This window comes from Canis lupus, chromosome 24 (assembly GCF_003254725.2).
Source record: "Canis lupus dingo isolate Sandy chromosome 24, ASM325472v2, whole genome shotgun sequence".
NCBI classification, from domain to species: domain Eukaryota; kingdom Metazoa; phylum Chordata; class Mammalia; order Carnivora; family Canidae; genus Canis; species Canis lupus.
Genome location: NC_064266.1, coordinates 22064153 through 22088779, shown reverse-complemented (window position 1 = coordinate 22088779; position 24627 = coordinate 22064153). Strand labels below are relative to the sequence as shown.

Sequence of the window (24627 nt, the reverse complement as noted above, 5' to 3'; positions counted from 1 at the left end):
GACAGTACTATCTCCACCTTTACTCTCCTTTTTTTTTTTTTTTAAAGATTTTATTTATTTATTCATGAGAGACAGAACAAGAGAGGCAGAGGGAGAAGTAGACTCCTGCGGGAAGCCTGATGTGGGACTTGATCCCAAGATCCCAGGATCAGGCCCTGAGCCAAAAAGGCAGATGCTTAACCGCTGAGGCACCCAGGTGCCCCTCCACCTTTACTCTTCCATCCCTGGTTACAGCCTGGCCTGGAGTACACTTCTACAGCACAGCTAGCATCATGATGCACTTAATAACTATTTACTCTGCATGGTGAGGTCCATAATCCTCAGTGTGGCATTCAAGCCTTTCCCAATCTCATCTGAAATGTAAAGACCTCCAGGTCTTCACCCACTTCCTTGTCCCTCATCCTGGACTTGCCTTGCCAGAAGACCTCCTTGTAGAAGTACAGTTTGTTAGAGCTGGAGGAGCCTCATCCCTTCAGATCAGTTGTCCTCAAATTGGTGTTTTTATCCAGGAAAGGCTTCTGTGGTCAACCAGAAGCAAGAAATACTGCCCCTTCTCTCTCCCCAGCTTTGGAATCTTGGAGAGACATACTTATTAGCATATCTCAGGCTCTGTAAAGTGCCGCAATAAAGACCTGCTTATCTAGTATCTGAGAAACAGTTAACCATGAAACCCTTCTCCTTCTCCTCTTCCTTGTCCTCCTTCTCCTCCTCTTCCCCCTCCTTTTTCCCCACCTCCTCCTCCTTTTTCAGGGAGAGGATCAGGTAAAAGCTTTTTGTAAGTTCTGACCTAGTCTAATCTTTGTCTTACCGATAGAGACAGAGCCCTAGAGAGGGAAGTGACTTGCTTAGGATCTTAGTGGAAAAGCTGGGACCAGTACCTCTCTTGGTTGGCGTAGAGCCCAGTAACTTGTTTTTGTTTTTTAATGTTTTTCTTTCACTATTTAGTATGTAATTCTTAAAAACACATGACTTCATTTGTTAACCCATAGACAGATTGTTTCATCTATACCTCTCCCACTTTTCACTGGTGTCCAAACTGGATTATTTTATTTAAGTTTATTTATTTATTTTTTAATATTTTATTTATTTATTCATGAGAGACACAGAGAGAGGCAGAAACACAGGCAGAGGGAGAAGGCAGGCTCCTTGCGAGGAGCCCAATGTGGACTCGATCATCCCAGGATCCTGGGATCACGCCCTGAGCCGAAGGCAGATGCTCAACTGCTGAGCCACCCAGGCGTCCCAAACTGGATTATTTTAAAGCAAATCTCAGAGGTCATTCATTTCATTTCTGAATACCTAGTCATTATCTCTGAAAGATAAAGGCCCTTTTTCCCCCTTATCAAACCACAATGCCATTATCATATCTAAAATTAAAATATGCAGTGTTCACATGTCCCCATTGTCTCATGCATTTTGTTTGTCTATAGCTGGTTGCTCTCATCAGGATCCAGGGAGGGCCCTCACATTGCATTTGGTTGCTGGATGGCCTTGTTTGCATACTTGTCACCATGGCTACTTTTAACAGCTTTGAGATCTTAGAGCCAAGTTACTGAACAGGAGTTCATACATCATTATAAGAATAGAGAAAGATATTGAATGTGAAATACTTCAGTGAGCAGTACACTGCTGCTAATACTATGATTGTTTGCTAGATACAGATAATTCCTAGATTGCAGATAACTTGACTGTAGGGCTACTATTTAAGCCTGGTTTTATTTATTTTTTATTTTTATTTTTTTATAATAAATTTATTTTTTATTGGTGTTCAATTTACCAGCATACAGAATAACACCCAGTGCTCATCCCGTCAAGTGCCCCCCTCAGTGCCCGTCAACCATTCACCCCCACCCCCCGCTCTCCTCCCCTTCCACCACCCCTAGTTCTTTTCCCAGAGTTAGGAGTCTTTATGTTCTGTCTCCCTTCCTGATATTTCCCACACATTTCTTCTCCCTTCCCTTATATTCCCTTTCACTATTATTTATATTCCCCAAATGAATGAGAACATACAATGTTTGTCCTTCTCCGATTGACTTACTTCACTCAGCATAATACCCTCCAGTTCCATCCACGTTGAAGCAAATGGTGGGTATTTGTCGTTTCTAATGGCTGAAAGCCTGGTTTTATTTTAATACTTAACAAGATATCTGGCCCCTGTAGGTCCTCAGTAACTGATTGTTCTTTAAGAAAAGCTGCTAACTCCCCTTCTCCTCTCCCAAAGAAGTTCTTTCTGGCTGGGCAAAAACAGAGTAATCAGAACTGAACAGTAGTCACAAATGGTATTTAATCAGCTGTTGAACTGAGTTCCCTAGGATTCCCAGCCTCACCCCACTCTCTTCTCTCTGTGGAGCTTTTCAGTCATTCTCCATATGGCTCCCTTCCTTGTTACCTGCTTGGTGTGGTCTTTTGCTTCTCGAATAGAATGTAAGCCTCATGAGGGCAGACATTGTTGTGTGTTCATTGATGTTTCCCAGCATCAAGCATCGTGCTGGCACCTAGCAGGTCCTCAGTAAATGCATGTCCAGTGACTGTGACTTCTATCTTTACATGAGCCTCAGAGGAGTGGATCCAGCAGGGCAGCCTTCAGGGTCAGTGATCGCTGACTGAATGTGGCTTACCCTCTCAACCACCTGCTTTCTTTTCCTGGAGTTTTAACCAATGCTTAGTTATGTTCCTTGGGTTTCCCTTATAACACTGATGAAGCTTTGGCTAGAAGATAAGATTTTTTGGCTGGAAAAACAATATGCTAATTTTCCAACTTTTCTGGCAAAAGTAAAACCCTCACCCTGGACATACACCTTTGTGTTGTTCCCCATACTATTTGATGGCAATAAGGGTTTGCCTAAGGCAACTGTTCAGTGAGAGTTAGTGCTCAAGGACTTTATAAACCTTGTCAGATGCTTATCCGTGTTTAAAGAAGGACATCCTCAAATTTCCCTAAGTGGCATATTCTAGGGACTCCAGCCCTGGATTTACAGTTCTCTTTCTGTCTGACATAGAGTCAAGGCTTCAGGCCTATCTTGTACTTAGGACAAAGGAATCAAAAAAAAAAAAAAAAAGGACAAAGGAATCACCAAAACAGAAAGCTAAAAAAGAAGAGCTATAGTTAACAATGCAGTATATGTAAACTTCAGAATTGCTAAGAGCTTAGATCTTAAAGGTTCTAACACAGAAAGAAATGATAATTATGTCATGTGATAGACGTATTAGCTAGTGCTACAATGTCAATCAATTGTCAGATATAAATGTATCAGGGCAGCCCTGGTGGCTCATCGGGTTTAACGCCGCCTACAGCCTGGGGCCTGATTCTGAGACCCAGGATCGAATCCCATGTCGGGCTTCCTACATGGTGCCTGTTTCTCCCTCTGCCTGTGTCTCTGCCTCTCTCCTCTCTCTCCTCTCTGTGTATTCTCATGAATAAATAAATTAAATCTTAAAAAAAAAGATATAAATGTATCAAATCAACATATTGTACACCTTAAACTTGCACAATGTTATGGGTGCTCATAAGCAGGGGAGGGGCAGAGGGCGAGAGAGGATCTGAAACCGATGCCCCACTAAGTGTAGAGCCAGAGGGCTCAATCCCAGGACCTGGAGATCATGACCTGAGCTGCCCAACCAACTGAGCTACCCAGGCATCCATATGTCAATTATATCTTTTTTTTTTTTAAGATTTTATTTATTTATTCATGAGAGACACAGAGAGTTAGACATAGAGGGAGAAGTGGCTCCTCACAGGGAGCCCGATATGGGACTTGATCTCTGGACCTGGGATCACACCTTGAGCCGAAGGCAGACGCTCAACTGCTAAGCCACCCAGGCATCCCAGTTATATCTTAATAAAAAGAAGGGAAGATTAATAAATTAAGGGCTTGAAGCCTAGCATGATGTAAATATATTTTTAAAATACGGCTTTGGGGGTAGCCCGGGTGGCTAAGGGGTTTAGCGCCGCCTTCAGCCCAGGGTGTGATCCTGGAGACCCGGGATCGAGTCCCACATCGGGCTCCCTGCGTGGAGCCTGCTTCTCCCTCTGCCTGTGTCCCTGCCCCTCTCTCTCTCTCTCTCTCTCTCTCTCTGTGTGTCTCATTAATAAATAAATAAAATATTTTAAAAAAATAAAAATAAAAAAATATACGGCTTTGGGGGGATGCCTAAGTGGCTCAGCAGTTAAGTGTCTGCCTTTGGCTCAGGTCATGATCCCTCGGTCTCTGGATCGAGTCCCACATCGGGCTTCTGCATGGAGCCTGCTTCTCCCTCTGCCTGTGTCTCTGCTTCTCTCTCTCTGTGTCTCTCATGAATAAATAAATCTTTAAAACAATAAATAAAATATGGCTTGGGAACAACAATGGGCAAAACAGACCAAGTCCTTATTCTCGTAAAACTGATATTCTAGTGGAAAAATCAACAATAAATACATAACATGAAGTTGGATGGTTAAAAATGCATTGCAGAAAAATACAGCAGTAGAAGGGTGCCAGTGAAGAGCAACTCCACTTGAAATAGGGTAGCCAGGGTTCCTTTTCGAGGCAAGATTCAAGGAGAGGCTGGAATGATATGAAGGCCACATGCAGATTTGAGGAAGAGTGTCCCTAGCAGAGGGAATTGCAAGGGCAAATATCAGGAGATAGGAACCTGCCTGGCATATAGGAAAAGCCAAGTAAGCAAGACAGAGAAGAGTTTAGGGGTTCTAGAGGCGGCCAGTTCCTGCAGGGCATTATAAGAGCTTTGGATATTATTGTGAGTGAAGCTGAAGCTATTAGAAGGTTTTGAGCAGGGCAGAGACATGCATGGTCTGACTTAAGTTTTAACAAAATCACCTTGGCACCCAGGCTGTTGTGTGGATGCACCAAACCAGTGCACTGTACCTGACATTTTATCTTTAGTACCGACATTGCTAAAAAGCTTCCTATGGATATTTCAGTGTGCTCTTGGGAGCATATCTGTTGGGTGACTTTTGGCAGTGCAGTTGTTGACTATGTGGCTTTGCCATATTCTCTCCCCAAAAGCTTAATCTTTCTGATCTTTAGTTTCCTGGTAAATTAAAGGTTTCAATAGTAATCCCCACTTCAGAGTATTTTGGGATCATCAAGCAAAATATCAGATTTGAGCTAGATGTAAATGTGGTAGTTATGAATTAATTGAATTGGCTAGGAAGTGGCTCTTGGAGGGCCTTCATGGCCAAGGTTTCCTGGTGTCTTGCCTTTTTTTTATTTCCCTATGGCTTCCTTGCTCAGTCTGATTTTGGCGATAAAAGATTTCCTCCCTTTGTTGACATGGTTTATTTTGCAGGGGACAGCCAGCCTTTAGGATTGTTTTTCAGGAGTGAGCTGGGGTGGGGAGTTGGTCTTTAGCATATTACTCCAGGGCCCTCCCTGGATGGTGGTAAAGGTCTCCTTATTCTTTAATTAGTCATCTTCTGGAAGACTAAGAAGTGGAAAATTTTAAAGCACTTGCCAAATTGTGATTCTGGGCTGTAGCCTGATGTTAAATGTTGAAAAGCCCAGATTGCTGGCAACACTTTGTTTTCAGGAATTGGACCTCAGGGAAACAGAACAAAGCAGCCCCCACGGGGTGTGCTCTTGGGGCTTGCAAGGGGAAGCTTTACTAGACTCCTCTGGAAGTGACTTGTGAATTGTAGAGGCCAACTGTTAGCATCCTTCATTTACTTCCTGAAAGCTGATTCTCTGGCACCGCTGTCCAATAGAACTATCTAAATGGTGGAGGTGGTCTCTGATCCAGTACCCTGGCCAGTGGACCCATGGGGCTATCGACTTGAAACGGTGCCACTGAGGAACAGAATTTTAAATTTTGTTTGATTTTTTTTTAATATTTTATTTATTTATTAATGAGAGACACAGAGGGAGGCAGAGATGCAGGCAGAGGGAGAGGCAGGCTCCCTGCAAGGAGCCCGATGTGGGACTCAATCCCAGATCCTGGGATTAGCTCTGAGCTGAAGGCAGACTCATAACCACTGAGCCACCCAGGTGGCCCAAATTTTGTTAGATTTTAATGAATTAAAATATAAGGGAGTGGGCAGCCTGGGTGGCTCAGCGGTTTAACCCCTGCCTTCGGCCCGGGGTGTGATCCTGGGGTCCCAGGATCAAGTCCCACATCAGGCCTCCTGCATAGAGCTTGTTTCTCCCTCTGCCTGATCTCTGTCCCCCCCGCCCCCCCCCCCGTGTCTCTCATGAATAAATAAATAAAATCTTAAAAAATATATAGATAGATATATATAAGGGAGTGCCAGGAGAAAAATAAAGTTTAAATAACCACACCTCTTAAGTGGTTATGTATTGCCCAGTGCAGCTCCAAGCTGTTGCCCTTATGCCCAGCCTGACATTGAGCTCCCCCACTCTGCTCCAGGAATCCGTGGCCTTATTCTTTTCTCACATCAGGTACCCCCAACCCCAAGTCCATAAAGTCCTTTCTGCTCTCTGACTTCTTTCATCCTTTCTGGAAGGGTAAACACTTGTGTTGTACAATAAATAAAGCATGCTGTCCCATTCTCCAGTTGTTTCCTATGGGCCTTTTCTCCATAGCTGGATTGAGATTTTTCCTGGAGCTAGCCAAGTCTTTTGTGTATCATCCCCTTTGCCCTCTCTGTCATATCAGTTGTGTCTATTGATACTTACTGCCAGTTGATTAACTGATACTGCCTTTTTAACTGATTACTCCCCTGTTTCCCAGGTGCCTTGAAGAAGAGTCTCACAGCTGATCAGGTCCGGGCTGATTTCATAACTCTTGGTAGGTCATCACCAAGGTTGCTCGGGGTGACAGGCCTGGCAACTTTTTTATTATGTTAAAGTCTCTTTTTGTTCTCTTACAGGTCTTAGTGAGGAGAAAGCCACTTACTTTTCTGAAAAGGTATCATAATTCCTCTTAATCAAGGTTAAGATTGTTTGCTTTTATTTCATGAAAAGAAACAAATGAGAATGCTAAGGAAAACCATCAATAATTCTATGTCATTTCCCCAGCTTAATAGCTTTCATGCAAATGACATACATACAGCATTTAAATTGCACTATTTAGTGCATCTTTGAGTTTTTGCCTCTGATTTGATGGACTTTAATCACCACACAGTTTTTGTCCCAACCTGGGACTAAATCTTGGAATGAAAGAAAACGTTGATATCATCTTCTACCCCTCTTTACAGCCCTCATCCCCCAGATCTGTACATATAGGCCAAGCGCTCAGCTGTGCATTCTTCCCCTTGTCTGTATAAATACTGAACATTGCTGTGTTGGGGGCAGAATGAAGAGGGGGTATTTCCCCCATTGTTATGACTTTGGCTTTTTGCTTTTGTTTCAGTGGAAGCAGAATGCCCCAACCCTTGCTCGATGGGCCATAGGACAGACTCTGATGATTAACCAGCTTATAGATATGGAGTGGAAATTTGGAGGTAACTAGTTAGAGCCAGTCCTGGGTCATTTGGGAGATGTAGGGTGGGATTGCAGAGGCTTTCCATAGGGAGGACATGTTGCATAGTTTCCATAGGGAGGACATGTCCTGAGTCCTCACAGGCTGTTGGGACCAACAACTGCTGCCTCTCTGTATTGCCGCTGGCATTTGGCAGCTCATTTCTATCTACGGCTCCCTGTAAGTTGACTTCCTGAAGAGCATGTTTTGCTGTCCTCATACTCATCTCTACATGGCTTCTGCTGGACAGCCTGCAAGATTGGGGTGTTCAGAATAGGTCCATTGTCAACCCGCCCCTTTTCTCTTTTGTGTCACAGTGACATCCGGAAGCAGTGAACTGGAGAAAGTGGGAAGTATTTTTTTACAAGTAAGTCTCCTGATCTGTGAAAATGGGTAGAGTTTTGACTTGGTTAAAAATTATTAAATCAACATTGGATTTTTTTGAATACCCAATTTAGTGGATGTTCACTGAAATGCCTTGTGTATCTCAGAGCAGTGTTGTCAGCCAAAAATGTGGTCACTAACACACCTGCTCTCAGATTAATAGGATCCTGATATTGTTCTTTTTTTTTTTTTAAGATTTTATTTATTTATTCATGAGAAACACAGAGAGAGAGAGGCAGAGACACAGGCAGAGGGAGAAGCAGGCTCCATGCAGGGAGCCCTATGTGGGACTGGATCGCGGGTTTCCAGGACCACGCCCTGGGCCTAGGGCAGGTGCCAAACTGCTGAGCCACCCAGGGATCCCCCTGATATTGTTCTTAAAAGCTAGATTGTTCTGTAATCATGCAGATAGTTAGAAGTTTTGGTGATTGTGGATCCAGAACCAAAAAACCTATTTGTGTGTGTGTATATGTAAGATTTTATTTATTTATTCATGAGAGACATAGAGAGAGGCAGAGAGAGAAGCAGGCTCCATGCAGAGAGCCCCATGTGGGACTCCATCCTCCAATTCCAGGACCACGCCCTGGGCCAAAGGCAGGTGCTAAAACCACTGAGCCACCCAGGGATCCCTCCTGTTTGAATCTCAAGTCAGAAGCTGGATGCTTTGATGTTTAAGTGAAAGGATTTTGAGAATTTCTTTGCCCAGTTGTCATCATTTTAATTAAATTTTTTTATTTCCTTTGTTTTTTTTAATCAGTTAAAGTTGGTGGTTAAGAAAGGAAATCAAACTGAAAATTTGTACATAGGTGAGTCTGAATTCCCACTGGAACCTTTTCACTTTTTCCATGTTCTCTTTAGTCAGTGGGCTTGTGAAGCACCACAAATCATTTTTTTCTGGGAAATAAGTCATACCTGAGCTGTGGAGTAGCCATTCCACTGCCTCTCCTCTCATAAATAATAAGCCATCAGCAGGCTAGAGACCCCACAGTTGAAGAGCCTCTTTGAAAACGGAAAGCTCAGGGAGAAGGGATGACGAAGACTGAAGAGCAAGCAGCTCTTGCTGCAAAAGTCGTGCTGAACATCCTGAATAATGCCCTTTCATGTCTTTGTGCTGTGGAGTTATGCCATTTTTAAATTTTCCGCTTTTGTATGGAGCCGAGAACCTTTCTATGTTCAAGGCTTTCAGTTCTTTATTATGGTCAATTACCCATCAAGAGCTGCTTAGATGTACGAAGTCAAAAAAGAAAAAAAAAAAAATCTCTGGGTGGAAATTCATTTTCTTGGATGATTCTGTGGAGTTGGAAACATTTACCTGAAGCTGAATTTTCTCTCCCCAGAATTAACCTTGCCTCAGTTCTACAGCTTCCTGCACGAGATGGAGCGAGTCAAAACCAGCATGGAGTGTTTGAGCTGATTCCTGGCCCCTTCCCTGCTCCCTTCTCTTCCATGGTGGCTCCTCAGAGAGGCGCCTCACTCACAGGCCTGTGGGGTGCTGATATGGGGCCTGCTTGCTTCTTGGGAGCCCAGGTGCAAAGGTTTCTGGAAAACAACAGGATTAAGTACTTAAGGAGCCCCACACAATTACTCTGTGAATTCTTTGTTTAGGGGAACCTCCACCACCTATCTCCCAGGATGCTTCTTAGCTATTCAGACAGGCTGTTGTTGCATCTCAAATTCAGGGGAGGAAATTCAGAGGTTACCTCCCCATCAAAATTTCAGAGTAAACAGATGGTGCCATCACTCAAGATGCACGCTGATCACCCTCCCCTCAAAAAGGGAAAGACTTATTTATGGCTGACACACGTGGGGAGCCCCCAGCGATTTTTCTACGCCCTCTGCGTTTGTGGTGGTGGTGGTGGTGGTGGTGGTGGTGCATTGCTAATCAGCTTTTAATGGGGCACCTGTGTATAAATACTTGCTTCCTCTGTTCTGAAAAGAACTGAGGCCAACCTCTTCTCATTTTGGGTTGTGCCCTATGTTGTGTTGTAATGAGGCTATTTTCACTTGTTTGGGTTCAGGCTGACCTTCTCTGTTGGTCAGATGATGAATAAAAAAGGTTCTAAAGAAAAGGTCTGAATCCAGTTGTCTCAGTGCATGAAAGAGTCATCCCTTTGCAAAGTGCTAGTCCTCTAATCTTCCAACAATTATTTTCCTGGTTTTGGTGAAGGCCCTGAGTTTTGAGTGAAATTAGCTGTGGTCCAAAGATAGAACTTGCAAGAGCAGTTCAGGGCAGATTCAGGTTAAAACATCATGAAAAGGGCAGCCCTGGTGGCTCAGCGGTTTAGCGCTGCCTTCAGCCCAGGGCTGGATCCTGGAGACCTGGGATTGAGTCCCATGTGGGCTCCCTGCATGGAGCCTGCTTCTCCCTCTGCCTGTGTCTCTGCCTTCTCTGTGTGCCTCGAATGAATGAATGAATGAATGAATGAATGAATGAATGAACAAATAAATAAATAAATAATCTTTAAAAAAAAGTCTTCAAAAAAATTCAAAAAAATAAAAATAAAAAAAAATTTAAAAAAAAGTCATGAAAAGCATAGCATATGAATGCTTCGTGTTCCTATGACTTTAGGCCCCCACCTAGCATGTGATTTCTACTCCTCTTACCTCTTCCCTCCTCCTCAGGAATTTTTAAAACTTTTGAATAGATAATACATGCCCATGGCTCAAAAGGTGCATTGTTTTTGTTTTTTTAAGATTTTATTTATTTATTCATGAGAGACACACAGAAAGAGAGAGGCAGAGACATAGGCAGAGGGAGAAGCAGGGAGCCCGATGTGGGACTCTATCCCGATCCCGGAATTCCGGGATCATGCCCTGAGCCAAAGGCAGATGCTCAACCACTGAGCCACCCAGGCGTCCCCACTAGACAGATTCTGATGAAAGAGCTCCTTTCCCTGCCCAATTCAGGCCTTCCAGCCCCGCCTGGGTCACAACAGTGGCTTCCTGATGGCCCCACCCATCTTCAACCTCATAGCTTCTGCAATCTGACCTGTTTCCTGTGGGAGCATTCTTATGGGCAAGTCTCATGTGAGCAGACAGATCCAAATGCTCATAACTCTGCATGATATCTAGGGTAAAGCTCAAACCTCCCTCTGCCTCTGTGTGTGTGTGTCTATCATGAATAAATAAATAAAATCTTTTTTTTTTTTTAAGATTCTATTTATTCATGAGAGACACAGGCAGAGGGAGAAGGAGGCTCCATGCAGGGAGCCTGACATGGGACTCAATCCTGGATCTCCAGGATCATACCCCAGGCTGAAGGCGGCGCTAAACCGCTGAGCCACCAGGGCTGCCCATAAATAAAATCTTAAAAAAAAAAAAAAAATGGAGCATCCAGAGCACTTCTGAGGGCCTCCCCTGACATCTCCAGGCCATGATAAGGAGATCTGGCCTCAATTAATACATCTGCTACAGAACCCGAGAGTGAGGCTCTGGAGTCAAAATGCTCGGTTCTAGTCCTGCCTCCTCTGATTTCCAACTGTGTGACCCCAGGCAAGTTCCTGACCTCTCAGAACTTAAGTTTCCTCATTTGTGAAATGGGTATATTTCTTGCCTCACAGGGCTATTGGGCAGATCCGGATGCCTGCTCAACTAAGTGAGCTATTCATTATCAAATTGTCATTATTTCTTTCCAGGATTCCCTTCCCCCATAGGCTGTGAGCTTCTTGATAAGATTTGTTTTTCAGCTCAGTAACCCTAACACTTGGCATCAATAAGCTCCACTACTCCCCACCCCCACCTGGTCACTGGTCCTGTTGACCAATGAAATGAAATGAGGCCGTGTGTAGATCCTCCATGGCAGGACTGTTAACGCATCTACCTAGCTTTAGAGTACATCTGGGGAAGTCAGTTTGATCATTGGTTAGTTTTAACAGAGATCATACAGGTAAATCTTGAGTATAAGGCAGCCAGCCACTCTGAGCACCCATCTTCCAAAAGCCATCTTCCACCAGCAGCTGAGTTCCTTGGTCTGTGATTCCACAAACGCTCTTGTGCCAGAGCTCTGTTCCTGTGGGAGTGGGGCGATAAACTGCGTGCACAGATAACTGACACTTTATCTTTTCAGCACCTCTATTTCTGTGCAAAAAGAGAGTATATCCTCACTCCCATTTGCACTGGTTCAGATTTCATTATGAACTCCAGGAACCCCTCCAGTCACTTTTATTGTATTGGAATCTTGTCACAAATATAATCTATTGAATCACGGGTATTGATCAGGGCCTTTAGATGGTTAGGTAGGGATTTTGCTGCAATGCTGGGGGATTTGAGCAGGGTCTTCCTTAGCATGAGCACTTCATCTTCGCATCGATTCACTCTTGTTCCTATTCAGCCTCGAAATCTGTCTGTTAGCCTAGTTTTTGGCTGCAGGTCATTCTTATTTTGTATTTTATTTGCTTTTGGAGCACAGTGTTCATTAAGATGGCAATGGTCAGACCAAGAGAAGATCAACCAGAAATACTTGTGTTCTTTCCCTGGAGGAAAAAGGACTGTCCTGGGGTAGAAGAAATATTTACAACTTGGATCTGACAGAGTTTCTTTTTATTCTGGTGATTTAAACAACAACAACAAAACCAAACTGGTGATGACCAGGAAAATCCCCAAACAGTCCAAGTGGTCAGCTGCTCCACAGTGGGAGCAGCTGCCTCACACAGGAACATTTGCTAGAGTGTAGAAATGGCCTTTCCAAAGGGCAGATAACCCAACAATAGATATCTTCCTTTTTTTTAATATTTTTAAAATTTTTATTTATTTATGATAGTCACACAGAGAGAGAGAGAGGCAGAGACACAGGCAGAGGGAGAAGCAGGCTCCATGTACCGGGAGCCCGATGTGGGATTCGATCCCGGGTCTCCAGGATCGTGCCCTGGGCCAAAGGCAGGCGCCAAACCGCTGCGCCACCCAGGGATCCCCCCCCCCTTTTTTTTTTAACAGATATCTTTTAACTAAAGCATATTTAGTCTTTTCTGGATTGCATTTTTTTTTGCATTTGTTATATTTCACAAAGATACTTCAGAATTTCTATGAAAAGCATTACAGATAATGTCTGATGGATGAAACCTTGTATTTGGATGGTACTATAGTTTTGTGTTGCCTCTTTTTTCCTTTTTTTTTTTCTTTTTTGAGGGGAATCAGGTTTTTTAAGGCATAACTTACATGCAGTAAAACTCTTTTTGGTGGGCATCCTGGGTGGCTCAGTGGTTTAGCACCTGCCTTGGGCCCAGGGCGTGATCCTAGAGTCCCAGGATCCAGTCCCACATGGGGCTCCCTGCAGGGAGCCTGCTTCTCCCTCTGCCTGTGTCTCTGCCTCTCTCTCTCTGTGTCTCTCATGAATAAATAAATAAAATCTTAAAAAAAAAATCTCTTTGGGGCACCTGGGTGACTCAGTCACCCCACTTGTGCTCTCTCTCTCTCATACTCTCTCTCAAATGAATTAAATCTTTTTAAAAACTCACTCTTCTTAAGTGTGCAGCTCAATGAGTTTTGATAAATGTATATAGTCGTGTAACCATTACCACAGTCAAGATATAGAATATTTCCATCTCCCCAAAAAGTTCCCCCATGTTCTTAAAGGGCAGTCCCCTCCCTTTACCCCTAGTTTTGTTCAACCACTGGCCTGATTGCTGTCCCCATAGTTTTTGCATTTTCCAGAATATAAATAGAATCATTCAGTATGAACTCTTGTGCCCACCTTCTTCTGCTTAGCATAATGTTTTTCAGAGTTGTCTGTGTTGGGCAGCCCAGATGGCTCAGTGGTTTAGCGCCGCCTTCAGCCCAGGGCCTGATCCTGGAGTCCCGGGATCAAGTCCCACGTCAGGTTCCCTGAGTGGAGCCTGCTTCCCCTCTGCCTGTGTCTCTGCCTCTCTCTCTGTGTGTGTCTCTGATGAATAAATAAAATCTTTAAAAAATTATATATATAAATATATATATATAAAAGATTTGCCTGTGTTATTGACCATCAGTAGTTTTTTCCTTTTTATGCCTGACTTATATTTCATTGTACGCATACATCCAGGTGTTCTGTTTCATTTTTGTCCTTTTACTGCTGACCCATGGAATGGGTTGTTTTCTGCATTGATGATTATGAATGAAGAACAGTAATATAGTTTCCAGTATTCATTCCTTCCTGTCCATCATCTCATCTGAAGCCCAGGACACCTTTCAGAACTGGGAGTTGTTACACCAGGTCTGAGAAGGACTCCTGAAAGGTTATGCTTGCATGAGGTCCCAGGGCAATATTTGGAGCCTGGGTCATCTAACTCCCAGCTAGAAAGGATTTTTGTTTGTTATTAAGAGAGAATCCACATTCCATAAAATTGGAAAGCTTTTAACAGAACTTACATAAACTAGGAAGTATTATACAAGCTAATTCCTACTGAAACATCTCCAATAATATTTTATTTCCTTTTTAAAAAATATTTTATTTATTTGATAGAGAGCACAAGCAGGGGGAGCAACAGGGAGAAGGAGACTCCCCGCTGAGCAGGGAGCCCTATGTGGGACTTGATCCCAGTACCCTAGGATCCTGACTTGAGCTGAAGGCAGATAGATGCTTAATGGACTAAGCCACCAGGTACCCCAATATTTATTTTAAGATTTTTTTCTGGGGCTATCCCCGGTGGCTCAGCGGTTTAGCGCCCCCTTCAGCCCAGGGCGTGATCCTGGGGACCCGGGATCAAGTCCCACATCAGGCTCCCTGCATGGAGCCTGCTTCTCCCTCTGCCTCTGTCTGTGCCTCTTTCTCTGTGTTTCTCATGAATAAATAAATAAAAATCTTAAAAAAAAAACAAAACGATTTTTTTCTTTTTCTTTTTTTTTTTAAGATTTTATTTATTGGGATCCCTGGGTGGCGCAGCGGTTTAGCGCCTGCCTTTGGCCCGGGGCGTGATCCTGGAGACCCAGGATTGAATCCCCTGTCGGGCTCCCAGTGCATGGAGCCTGCTTCTCCCTCTGCCTATGTCTCAGCCTCTTTCTCTCTCTCTCTCTGTGTGACTATCATAAATAAATAAAAATTAAAAAAAAAGATTTTATTTATTTATTCATGATTGACACACACAGAGGAGACACAACACAGGCAGAGGGAGAAGCAGGCTTCCCGGAAGGAGCTTGATGCAGGACTCAATCCTGGGTCTCCAGGATCAGGCCCTGGGCCGAAGGCGGCGCTAAACCGCTGACCACCGGGGAGACCCTAAAGATTTTTTTCTTAAGATTTTATTTATGTATTGATGAGAGACACAGAAAAAGAGAGGCAGAGACACAGGCAGAGGGAGAAGCAGGCTCCATGCGGGGAGCCCGATGCAGGACTTGATCCTAGAACCTGGGATCACACCCTGAGCCAAAGGCAGATGCTCAATCACTGAGCCACCCAGGCATCTCCCCAGTATTTATTTCTTATTCTGTGATAAAGTGGGAAGAATCATTATTTATTTATTTATAAATTTTATTTATTTATTCATGAGAGACACAGAGAGAGAGGCAAAGACACAGGCAGAGGGAGAAGCAGGCTCCATGCAGGGAGCCAGACATGGGACTTGATCCCTGGTCTCTAGGATCACACCTTAGGCTGAAGGCGGCATTTAACCGCTGAGCCACCAGGGCTGCCTGGGAAGAATCTTTAAACAATTTTTTTCCCAATTGGGTTTTCTTAAACCATGAGTGATCCTATTATGACTAAAAGGTAATAGTCCAAAAATAAACTGAAATTCATAATAGCAACTAATTGAGAACAAATTAGAATAAGTAATAGAGGGCAGCCTGGGTGGCTCAGCAGTTTAGCGCTGCCTTCATCCCAGGGCCTGATCCTGGAGACCCGGAGTCTCACGTCAGGCTCCCTACATGGAGCCTGCTTCTCTCTCTGCCTGTGTCTCTGCCTCTCTCCCTCTGTGTGTCTCTTATGAATAAATAAATAAAATCTTTTTTAAAAATTAGATAATAGAGGATCAGTTATATACATTATGGTATAGGTATAGAATGTGATAGCATGCAGCCACTGAAGCTGACATTAAAGAAGACAATATTATGAAAGGGATCATGGTCATGATGTATAGACAAAAAAAAATCAAGTTACAAAACAGAGCAAAGGGAACTCTTATAAAAAATGTTTATTTTTAAAAAAATATTTTATTTATTCATGAGAGACACACAGAGAGAGAGACAGAGACATAGGCAGAGGGAGAAGCAAGCTCCATGCAAAGAGTCCGATATGGGACTTGATCCCGGGAATCCGGGATCCTGCCCTGAGCCAAAGGCAGATGCTCAACCCCTGAGCCACCCAGGGGTCCCATAAAAAATGTTTACATAGTGGGCAGCCTGGGTGGCTTAGCGGTTTAGTGCCGCCTTCAGCCCAGGGTGTGATCCTGGAGACCTGGGATCGAGTCGCATTTTGGGATCCCTACATGGAGCCTGCTTCTCCCTCTGCCTGTGTTTCTGCCTCTCTCTCTCTGTGTCTTTCATGAATAAATAAAGTCTTTAAAAAAAATGTTTACATAGAATTACAGGTTTTTAAGTTTTATTTTGCTTATTTGTAGTTTCTAAGTTTTTCATTATAAACAAATTAGTGTGTTCTATTTATACAGATAATAACATGAAAGGTGTACAGTTGAAAGTTCAAACAGCTGAAAGTGGTGAAAATTAAAAACAGTTCTCTTCCTTGCCCCCCAGATTGCTCTGAATATCTATTATTTTTGTAAAAAATGTTCCAACCAAAACAGTTGAACTTTCGCCATGCCAACCATCTGAATTAATTCTCAGTGCCTTGTCCCTAATAATTCCATGATGGTTCTCCAGGCTGGTGAACCCATAACCTGGGGATCTTCCTTTCTTCTAGCTGATAGTCCCACTTCTCTCCCATGGCCTCTCTAGAACCAGCTCCTTACTATTTCTTTCCATTGTCACTCCCCTAGATCCAGCCCTGAACTTTTTTTTTTTTAAAGATTTATTTATTTATTCATTCAGAGAGAGGCAGAGACACAGGCAGAGGGAGAAGTAGGCTCCATGCAGGAAGCCCGATGTGGGACTCGATCCCGGGTCCCCAGGATCACACCCTGGGCTGCAGGCGGTGCTAAACCACTGCACCACCGGGGCTGCCTCCAGCCCTGAACTTTTCTTTTTAAGTATGTATGTATGTATTTTAGAGAGCGTGAACCTGAGGGAAGGGAGAGGAACAAGCAGACTCTGGGTTGAGTGTGGAGCCCGACTTGGGGCTCAATATCAGGACCCTGAGATCATGACCTGAGCTAAAAACCAAGAGGTGACATGTAACTGGCTGAGCCACCCAGACACCCCGAACTCTGAACATCTTGACAGTACATTCGATTCAGAACAGCTTTCGTGTAACACTACTGTTAATAAAATCTAGAAGGAAGGGAGGGAAAGAGAGAAAAAAAAAAGTGGGACAGAGAAGGGTAAAGACACAAAGACAAAGCTTTAGTCCTTTGCTTCACAGAACTTGTATGACCTTTAAATGCTTCCGGCTGACGTGGTGGAATGAATTGGATCTTTGGAGTCCGACTTGGATTCAGATCTGCCTCTTACCATCTGTATTCATGGATACACTTGTTTGGTGAGAATATGCTGGCCACCTGCTGTGCACCAGCTCAGGTGCTAAGTGCGGGTGACCTTGAGGATGTTTGCTTCCCCTATGTGCACGTTTGGGTTCATCTGTAAAATTGAGAGTGTCCACCTACAGGGTAATTGTAAGAATTGAATGAAGTAGACACCAAGCACAGTGCCTACTTCAGAGTGGTTGGTGCACTGTCACCACTATCAGCCGTCTTTGGGTTGTTAGCATTCAGAGGAAAAGGGAAATAAAGCAAAATCATTGGCACTGGGTAGCTACACCCCTCCCCTAAAATTTTCATCCTCAGACTGAAGGAATAGACCAGTGGTTCTCGAAGTGTGGTCCCTAGACCAATAGCATCAGCAATACCTGGAAACTTGATAGGAATACAATCTTACCCCCCACTCTAGACTTACTGAGTCGGGAACTCTGGGATGGGACCTAGTGATCTGTGTTTTAACCAGCCGTCAGAGTGTGATTATGATATATACTCCAATTCAAGAACCATGGATTGCATATACCATCCCCTGCCTTTGAGAGACCCCTAAATACATCTTTAATAAAGATGACAGAAGATGACCAGCCCAGTGGGGATCCCGCCGAGATCCTACCTCTGACAGAGATGCCTCTGGAACATTGGTTGTGGAGCCTTGAAATTTAGAGATATCCCTTAGGGGGATCCCTGGGTCCTCAGCGGTTTAGCGCCTGCCTTCAGCTCAGGGCGTGATCCTGGAGTCCCAGGATCGAGTCCCGCATCGGGCTCCCTGCATGGAGCCTGCTTCTCCCTCTGCCTGTGTCTCTGCCTCTCTCTCTCTGTGTCTCTCATGAAAGAATAAATAAAATCTTAAAAAAACAACAACAACAAAAAAAAAACACCTTGCTTGGCTTCTCCCAGGAGTACCTTATAACTCAGTCACCCTTAAATTTAGTGAATAGTTTCATCTATTGGATTAGGGGGTTCAATTTTTTTTTCATCCTGCTATATGAAACAGAGGAGATTTGAGACTGTGGAGTGCTTTGTCTGGATGTCAGAGAGAAGGGGAGACAGATTCTTCCCTTTATACTCTTCTATGTTCAGTTCAATCGATGGTTCTTTGAGCTGCTTGCTGTGTATACTGCAGGCCCAGTTTCAAAATTCTGACCCCTTGTCCCTTTGGGAACCCTTAAGCTTGTGAGATCTTTTCCATAGATTTTTGGTTTGGAAGTAATGGTCTCTATAACTGTGTACAAGACATGATGCTGAGATGGCAGGGGCATGGTGAATTAGGAGACCTGGCCTCTCATCTTTGAGGAACTTGAAATCAAGTTCAAGAAACTCAGATAGTCGTAAACTCAGGAAATCGTAAATCCACGTGGACAGGCTGTGCACAGTGGACAAAGAGGAGTCTCAGCCCCAGAGGAGAGGTAGGTGGTTGGGGAGGCCTCACTGCAGGCTGGACCGGAGTTAGGAGGTGTCACTTGACCCTGACAGACCCAAAGAAGGGGAGTGCCAGGGCCACACTTTCCCTTCTCCTGGCTAGTGTGTTGGGGGAGATCAAGAAGCTGCCTCTGTGGCCAGTGTGTTGAAGGAGATGAAGAAGCTGCCTCTGGCCTCTTCAGAGAGACCATTTACCTACTGTTGACTAAATAAAGGCTTACAGAGGCTTATGGGATAAGGCGGCTTTCACATCAAAGGGCTCTTACAAAACAGCTTGGTGATGAGTTAAGTACAAATGAATCAGAAACAGATGGACTCAATTTCCTAGAAAATACCCCTGGGCTTCAACAAGAAGAGGAAAAGTGCTCAGCCAAAGGCATTGTGGGTTTTTGCTGATCCTAAAATATGCTCAATGATTTTGCCGGAAACAGAGCCAAGATGTTGGGACTCTTTTGGGCTCCAAGTCATTGGAAAGTCCAGGCTGGGATCCTGCCAGCATATCAGCTGATTCCCAGCAGCCCCCACCAGCTCTCCCCAGTGGCCTGGAAGGGGATCCTGTCGACCTGGTCCTGCTCTGGGTACGCGAGGGCTAGACAGAGCTCCAGTGAGACCTTCCCTGCCTCAGTTCCAACTATAAAATGTAGGAGTTCATTTAGATGATCTCTAAAGGCCTTTCAGCATGAGTGTTCCATGAGTAATAATAACAATAATAATTACCCATATTTACTGAGTGGTTCTTTATGCCAGGCACTGCCTTAAGTGCTTTATATACATTAGCTTGTTTTACTGCTTTCTTTTTTTTAAGATTTTATTTATTTATTCATGAGAGACACAGGGAGAGAGGCAGAGACACAGGCAGAGGGAGAAGCAGGCTCCATGCAGGGAGCCCAATGTGGGACTCCATCTCCAGACTCCAGGATCACGCCCTGGGCTGAAGGCGGCGCTAAACCGCTGAGCCACCTGGGCTGCCCTGTTTTACTGTTTTTAAGCAAACCTGACTTAGAGCTATAATGATCTCCATTGTACAGATGAGAAGACTGAGATTCAGAGAGGTTAAATAGCTTGCCCAAAGGCCCACAGCTAGTACAAAATCTGGATTTTAACCAGGTGATAAAGTAATTGGTCATTCCTAGCCTGTCAATTTATAGATTTCCATTCTTATGGCAACCTTCTACTTTTTGGGTTGGTACAGAATAGTCTCCTCTCTGACTGCCCTGCCTGAGGCTCTCTGTCCTCTAAGAACCTGGCCAAAGTAGCCTGAAGCCATATCTACTGCCCCTGCTTACCCTCTGCTTCTCCAGGCCCCTAGGTGCCTGGGTTGGATGCTGGGAATTCCCAACTTTGCTCTTAGGGACAGTGACTCCAGGCAGTGTCACAGATGCCCACTGGAGAAACTTGCGGGGCACGCCCTAGGACCCCAAGGAGACATGTCTGACTCAGACTGGGGAGAGGCACCAGCAGGAGCCAGGCAAGCCAGCAAGGTGGAGTGATGGTACTGCTGAGGGGAACAGTGTCATCTTTGTAGGGGGGGTGGGAAGGGGCCTGGCACTTGTGGAGAGCTAGACACAGTTTAAAATGACAGAGACTCAGGGTTAATGTTGGGCTGGGAAGATAGTAAGGGGCCAGATCCTACCGGGCCAACCTTAGGACTTGGTCCTAATGGTAGTCATGGCCAGATGTTATGCAGGAGAGTGACAGGAGCATCTGTATCCTGCCTTCTGGTCTTGCCCTTCTCCTCGTTGCCTCCTGGCTCGCATGAGAGTAAAGGCCTCAGGGCAGGGGATGTGTCTAGCACGGGCCGGGCCGTAGTAAGTGTTCCGTGTTACCATGAGTGCTGGGCACAGCAGTTGGGTGGTCTTCACCCTGAACATCCACTTCCCACAAGATGACCCAGGGTCCTCTGGCTTGGGTCAGCTAGAACACATCTAGAAAACAAGCATCTAGGCAGTAGTTTTTGTTTTTTGTAAAAGATTTTATTTATTTATTCATGAGAGACACAGGCAGAGGGAGAAACAGGCTCCATGCAGGGAGCCCGATGTGGGACTCAATCCGGGGTCTCCAGGATCACGGCCTGGGCTGAAGGCGGCACTAAACCGCTGAGCCACCTGGGCTGCCCTAGGCAGTAGTTCTTAACCCTGGCTGCACCACAGAATCATCTGAGGAATGTTTGAAAACACCAATGGCAGGTCCCCAGCCCTTGAGGCAGGATCTCTGGCAGCAGACAGGCCTGGCAGCAGTGTTTTCAGAAGCTCCTCAGGAGGTAGTACCAGTGCATGCCCAGGGTTTGGAAACACTTAGAGTCTTTGGTGTGCATCAGAATCCCCCTGGGCATTTGCCTTGCCCAGCCCAGACTTGTGAAATTAGCGTGGGATGGGATGGGGAGCGATTGAGGTATCCTCGTTTTTAACAGACTCCCTGGGTGATTCTCATGTATGTACAATGTTCAGAACCCTTGATCCTACATTTGGATATATTTGCTTTGGCTTCTACCATAGATCTGGGTCCTAGTGGATTAGAGGTTGACCAGCTCAAAACTCTTTTCATGAGGGCAGCCCGGGTGGCTCAGCGGTTTAGCACTGCCTTCAGCCCAGGGCGTGATCCTGGAGTCCCGGGATCCAGTCTCACATCGGGCTCCCTGAGTGGAGCCTGCTTCTCCCTCTGCCTCTCTCTCTGTGTCTCTCATGAATACATAAATAACATCTTAAAAAAAAGAAAAAACAACTCTCATGAAGCTGTGGGTGTTTGACGACTCTCTGCCCCTCTTGGGGCCACAGAGAATAGAACAAGGCCATTTGCTGAGTGTCTGACTGAATACTCTCGCATACCATCATCCACCAGGCCCTGCCGTCCAGGGCATTTGTCTGAGCCTGTGGGTCAGAGTAGCCTGGCACGTGGGCTTCAGGCTCCACCCCCACCCTCCAATGCTCTTTTGAGCCTCACTCTCATGAAGGTCAAACAAGAACAATGGAGGGGAGTGGGGGCTGCGCCTGGCTGGTTAGGTTGGAAGAGGATGCAATTCTTGATCTCCTGTTGTTGAGTGAGTTCGAGCCTGTTGAGTTCAGAGCCCCAGGTTGGGTATAGAGACTACTTAAATAAATAAGTTTTTAAAAAATCAAGATTGGGGGATGCCTGGGTGGCTCAGTGGTTGAATGTCTGCCTTTCGGCTCAGGGCATGATCCTGGGATCTGAGATGGAGTCCCGCATCGGGCTCCCTGCACGGAACCTGCTTCTCCCTCTGCTTGTGTCTCTGCCTCTCTCTCCCTCTGTCTCTCATGAGTAAATAAAATCTTTTTAAAAAAATCAAGATTAAAAAAACAAGAACAAATGAATGAGATGGACATGTTGTGATCATCTAACTGGTCAACTTGGTGGCATGGACTTTAAGCCCATGTCCCTCAAAAATGACAGCCTGAGGAGTTCTGATCACATACAATAAGTCATTCAGCTACTCATATAACGAATATTTACCGAGGGGCTGCTTTACATCAGGCATGGGGACATCATGGTGAGCAAAAGCAACCTTATAGGTTTCTCTATATGTGGAGACAGGTAAAGAAGTACTTTGTAATATGGATTAGGAACCATTTTCAGGCAAGGATAGGGAATAATGTGTGTGTGTGTGTGTCTTGGGGGGAGCTTCTTTTTTTTTTTTAAGATTTTATTTATTTATTCATAGAGACACAGAGAGAGAGAGAGAGGCAGAGGCACAGGCAGAGGGAGAAGTAGGCTCCATACAGAGAGCCTGACGTGGGACTCAATCCAGGGTCCCCAGGATCAAACCCTGGGCTGCAGGCGGCGCTAAACCGCTGCACCACCGGGGCTGCCCTTGGGGGGAGCTTCTTATGGTGGTCAGGGAAGGTCTCTTTGAGAAGGTGACAAGTAACCTAGTTCTGGATGATGTTAAGGAACCTGGCAAGTAACCTTTGCTAGAAGCAACCTTTGATAGAAGCGGTGACCTATGCAAAGGACCTGAGGCATGCTTGGTGTGTTTGAGAAACTAGAAGGCTGGGGTGGCTGGAGGAGAGTAAGAGGGAACGTAATGAGAGCAGAGGTTAGCAGGGCCCAGGCACACAGAGCTGTGATAAGTAATTCAATTCTTCAGGAGACCAACCTGGGTTTTATGTCCCAGGTAAGAGTACATCGGGGTTTAAGTGATGGGAAGTAAGAACAACAACCTGGAATATCCTCTCCATTTGAGGGACATGGGCTTAAAGTCTGAGCGTGTGTGTGACCCAGGGCAAGTCCCCACAGTGGACCTCAGTTTCCTTTGTGGGAGGGCTGGCCCAGTGACCTACATCTATCAAGGTGTCCCAGGAGAAACTGAAGATAAGGAAGTGTCCACCACCGGTGTGGCCGTGACAGTGAAAACCTTTTGGAAGCCATGTCGCTGACGTTTGTTCATAATTGAGTAAAGTCCTTGCTGTTCCTGACTGTGCTGTTGTCCCCAGGGCAAGCAGCCAGTAAATACTGATTTACCAGGCTGAGCTGGCGTTATTTCATGTTGGTCTCATTCCTCTCTATCCCAGGAGGAACGTGTAAAGTGGGTGGGAGAGAGGCAGGAGGAAGGGGGCTGGAAGCAATGTCGTTGTGCTGTGTAGCTGGCTCGGGGAGAGTGGTTGGGGTGAGGCCAGGAGCTGGGCGCTGGGAAGGTGTCATTTTTTATGAATGATTTCCTGACAGGTAGAGAGGCTGACTCAGCTGGCAGCCTCCCGCAGGCTGGTGTGTGGGGCCTGCTTTTCCGGAGCCCAATACTAATCTGCCTGGGGCAGCTGGCTCCAGGGAAGGAAGGGCCCTCCCGCTCGGTGGGGAGGGCAACTGTGCATCTTTGGCGGTTTTTCTTCCCCAGAGCTTTTCGTAGCTTGTCCAGTGCGTGCCCGCGGGGGGCGGGGGGGGGGGGGGAAGCAGCAGGACCCACCAGGCCTCTCCCCTCCTCCTTTCTCTTCCTCCCCCTAACCCCCCTCGCCACCCCTCCCCGCTCCTCCCCGTGTGCTGCTCCTCAGAGGCCTGCTGTCAGCAGCTTTCAGCTCCAGTGCCCGCCTCACTCCGTTGCAGCTCTCAGCAGCCTCGTGCCTGTGGGCGGCAGGGCAGGGGGGCAGGGGGTCGGAGAGGACGGCCCCTCTGCCCAGCAGGCCTCTGCAGCCAGGAGGTTCTTGAGGGGACCGGGGCGGGGGGGGGGGGGGTGTTGCTGAACTCTCAGGGACCCAAGGACACAGAGTGGGGAGCTTTCTCCCCAGAGATCCCCTGACTGCCTCTGTCATCTCCCTGGGGTCAGAGAGAAGCCCTGTGCTTGTGGCCAGCGTGGGAGGATTTTCAAGCCTGCCTCAGAGCCTGAGCTGAAGACGTGGGTCTCTGAGCTTGGGGTAGTGAGGGAGGGAGGGGGGAAGGGCACACTATTAGGCACCAGGAGGGACTGCCAGGAGCCAGGTGGAACATTCCATCCTGTGGACACCTTATTTCATTGATTTCTTACTACAACATTAAGAAGCAGTTATTAGGAGATCCCTGGGTGGCTCAGCAGTTTGGAGCCTGCCTTTGGCCCAGGGTGTGATCCCAGAGACCCGGGATCGAGTCCCATGTCGGGCTCCCTGCATGGAGCCTGCTTCTCCCTCTGCCTGTGTCTCTGCCTCTCTCTCTCTCTCTCTCTCTCTGTCATGAATAAATAAATAATTTTTTAAAAGCAGTTATTGGGAGATCCCTGGGTGGCTCAGCAGTTTGGAGTCTGCCTTTGGCCCAGGGTGTGATCCTGAAGACCCGGGATCGAGTCCCATGGCGGGCTCCCTGCATGGAGCCTGCCTCTCCCTCTGCCTGTGTCTGTGCCTCTCTCTCTCTATGTCTCTCATGAATAAATAAATAA

General features: G+C 45.8%; 1 protein-coding gene across 3 annotated transcripts in view; it reads left to right on the top strand.

Moving 5' to 3' along the window:
- Positions 1-24627, top strand: part of COMMD7 (COMM domain containing 7) — a 71360-nt gene that overhangs the window by 12365 nt on the left and 34368 nt on the right. For 2 of the 3 annotated variants that reach the window (XM_049100520.1, XM_049100519.1), the window contains exons 4-7: positions 6688-6744; positions 6827-6864; positions 7309-7399; positions 7734-7783. In XM_049100520.1, coding sequence (XP_048956477.1) covers positions 6688-6744; positions 6827-6864; positions 7309-7399; positions 7734-7783 — 236 coding nt within the window. Of the gene's footprint in view, positions 1-6687; positions 6745-6826; positions 6865-7308; positions 7400-7733; positions 7784-8557; positions 8607-9137; positions 9870-24627 lie in introns of those variants that run through there. The other variant, XM_025469714.3, reaches the window with a different exon arrangement.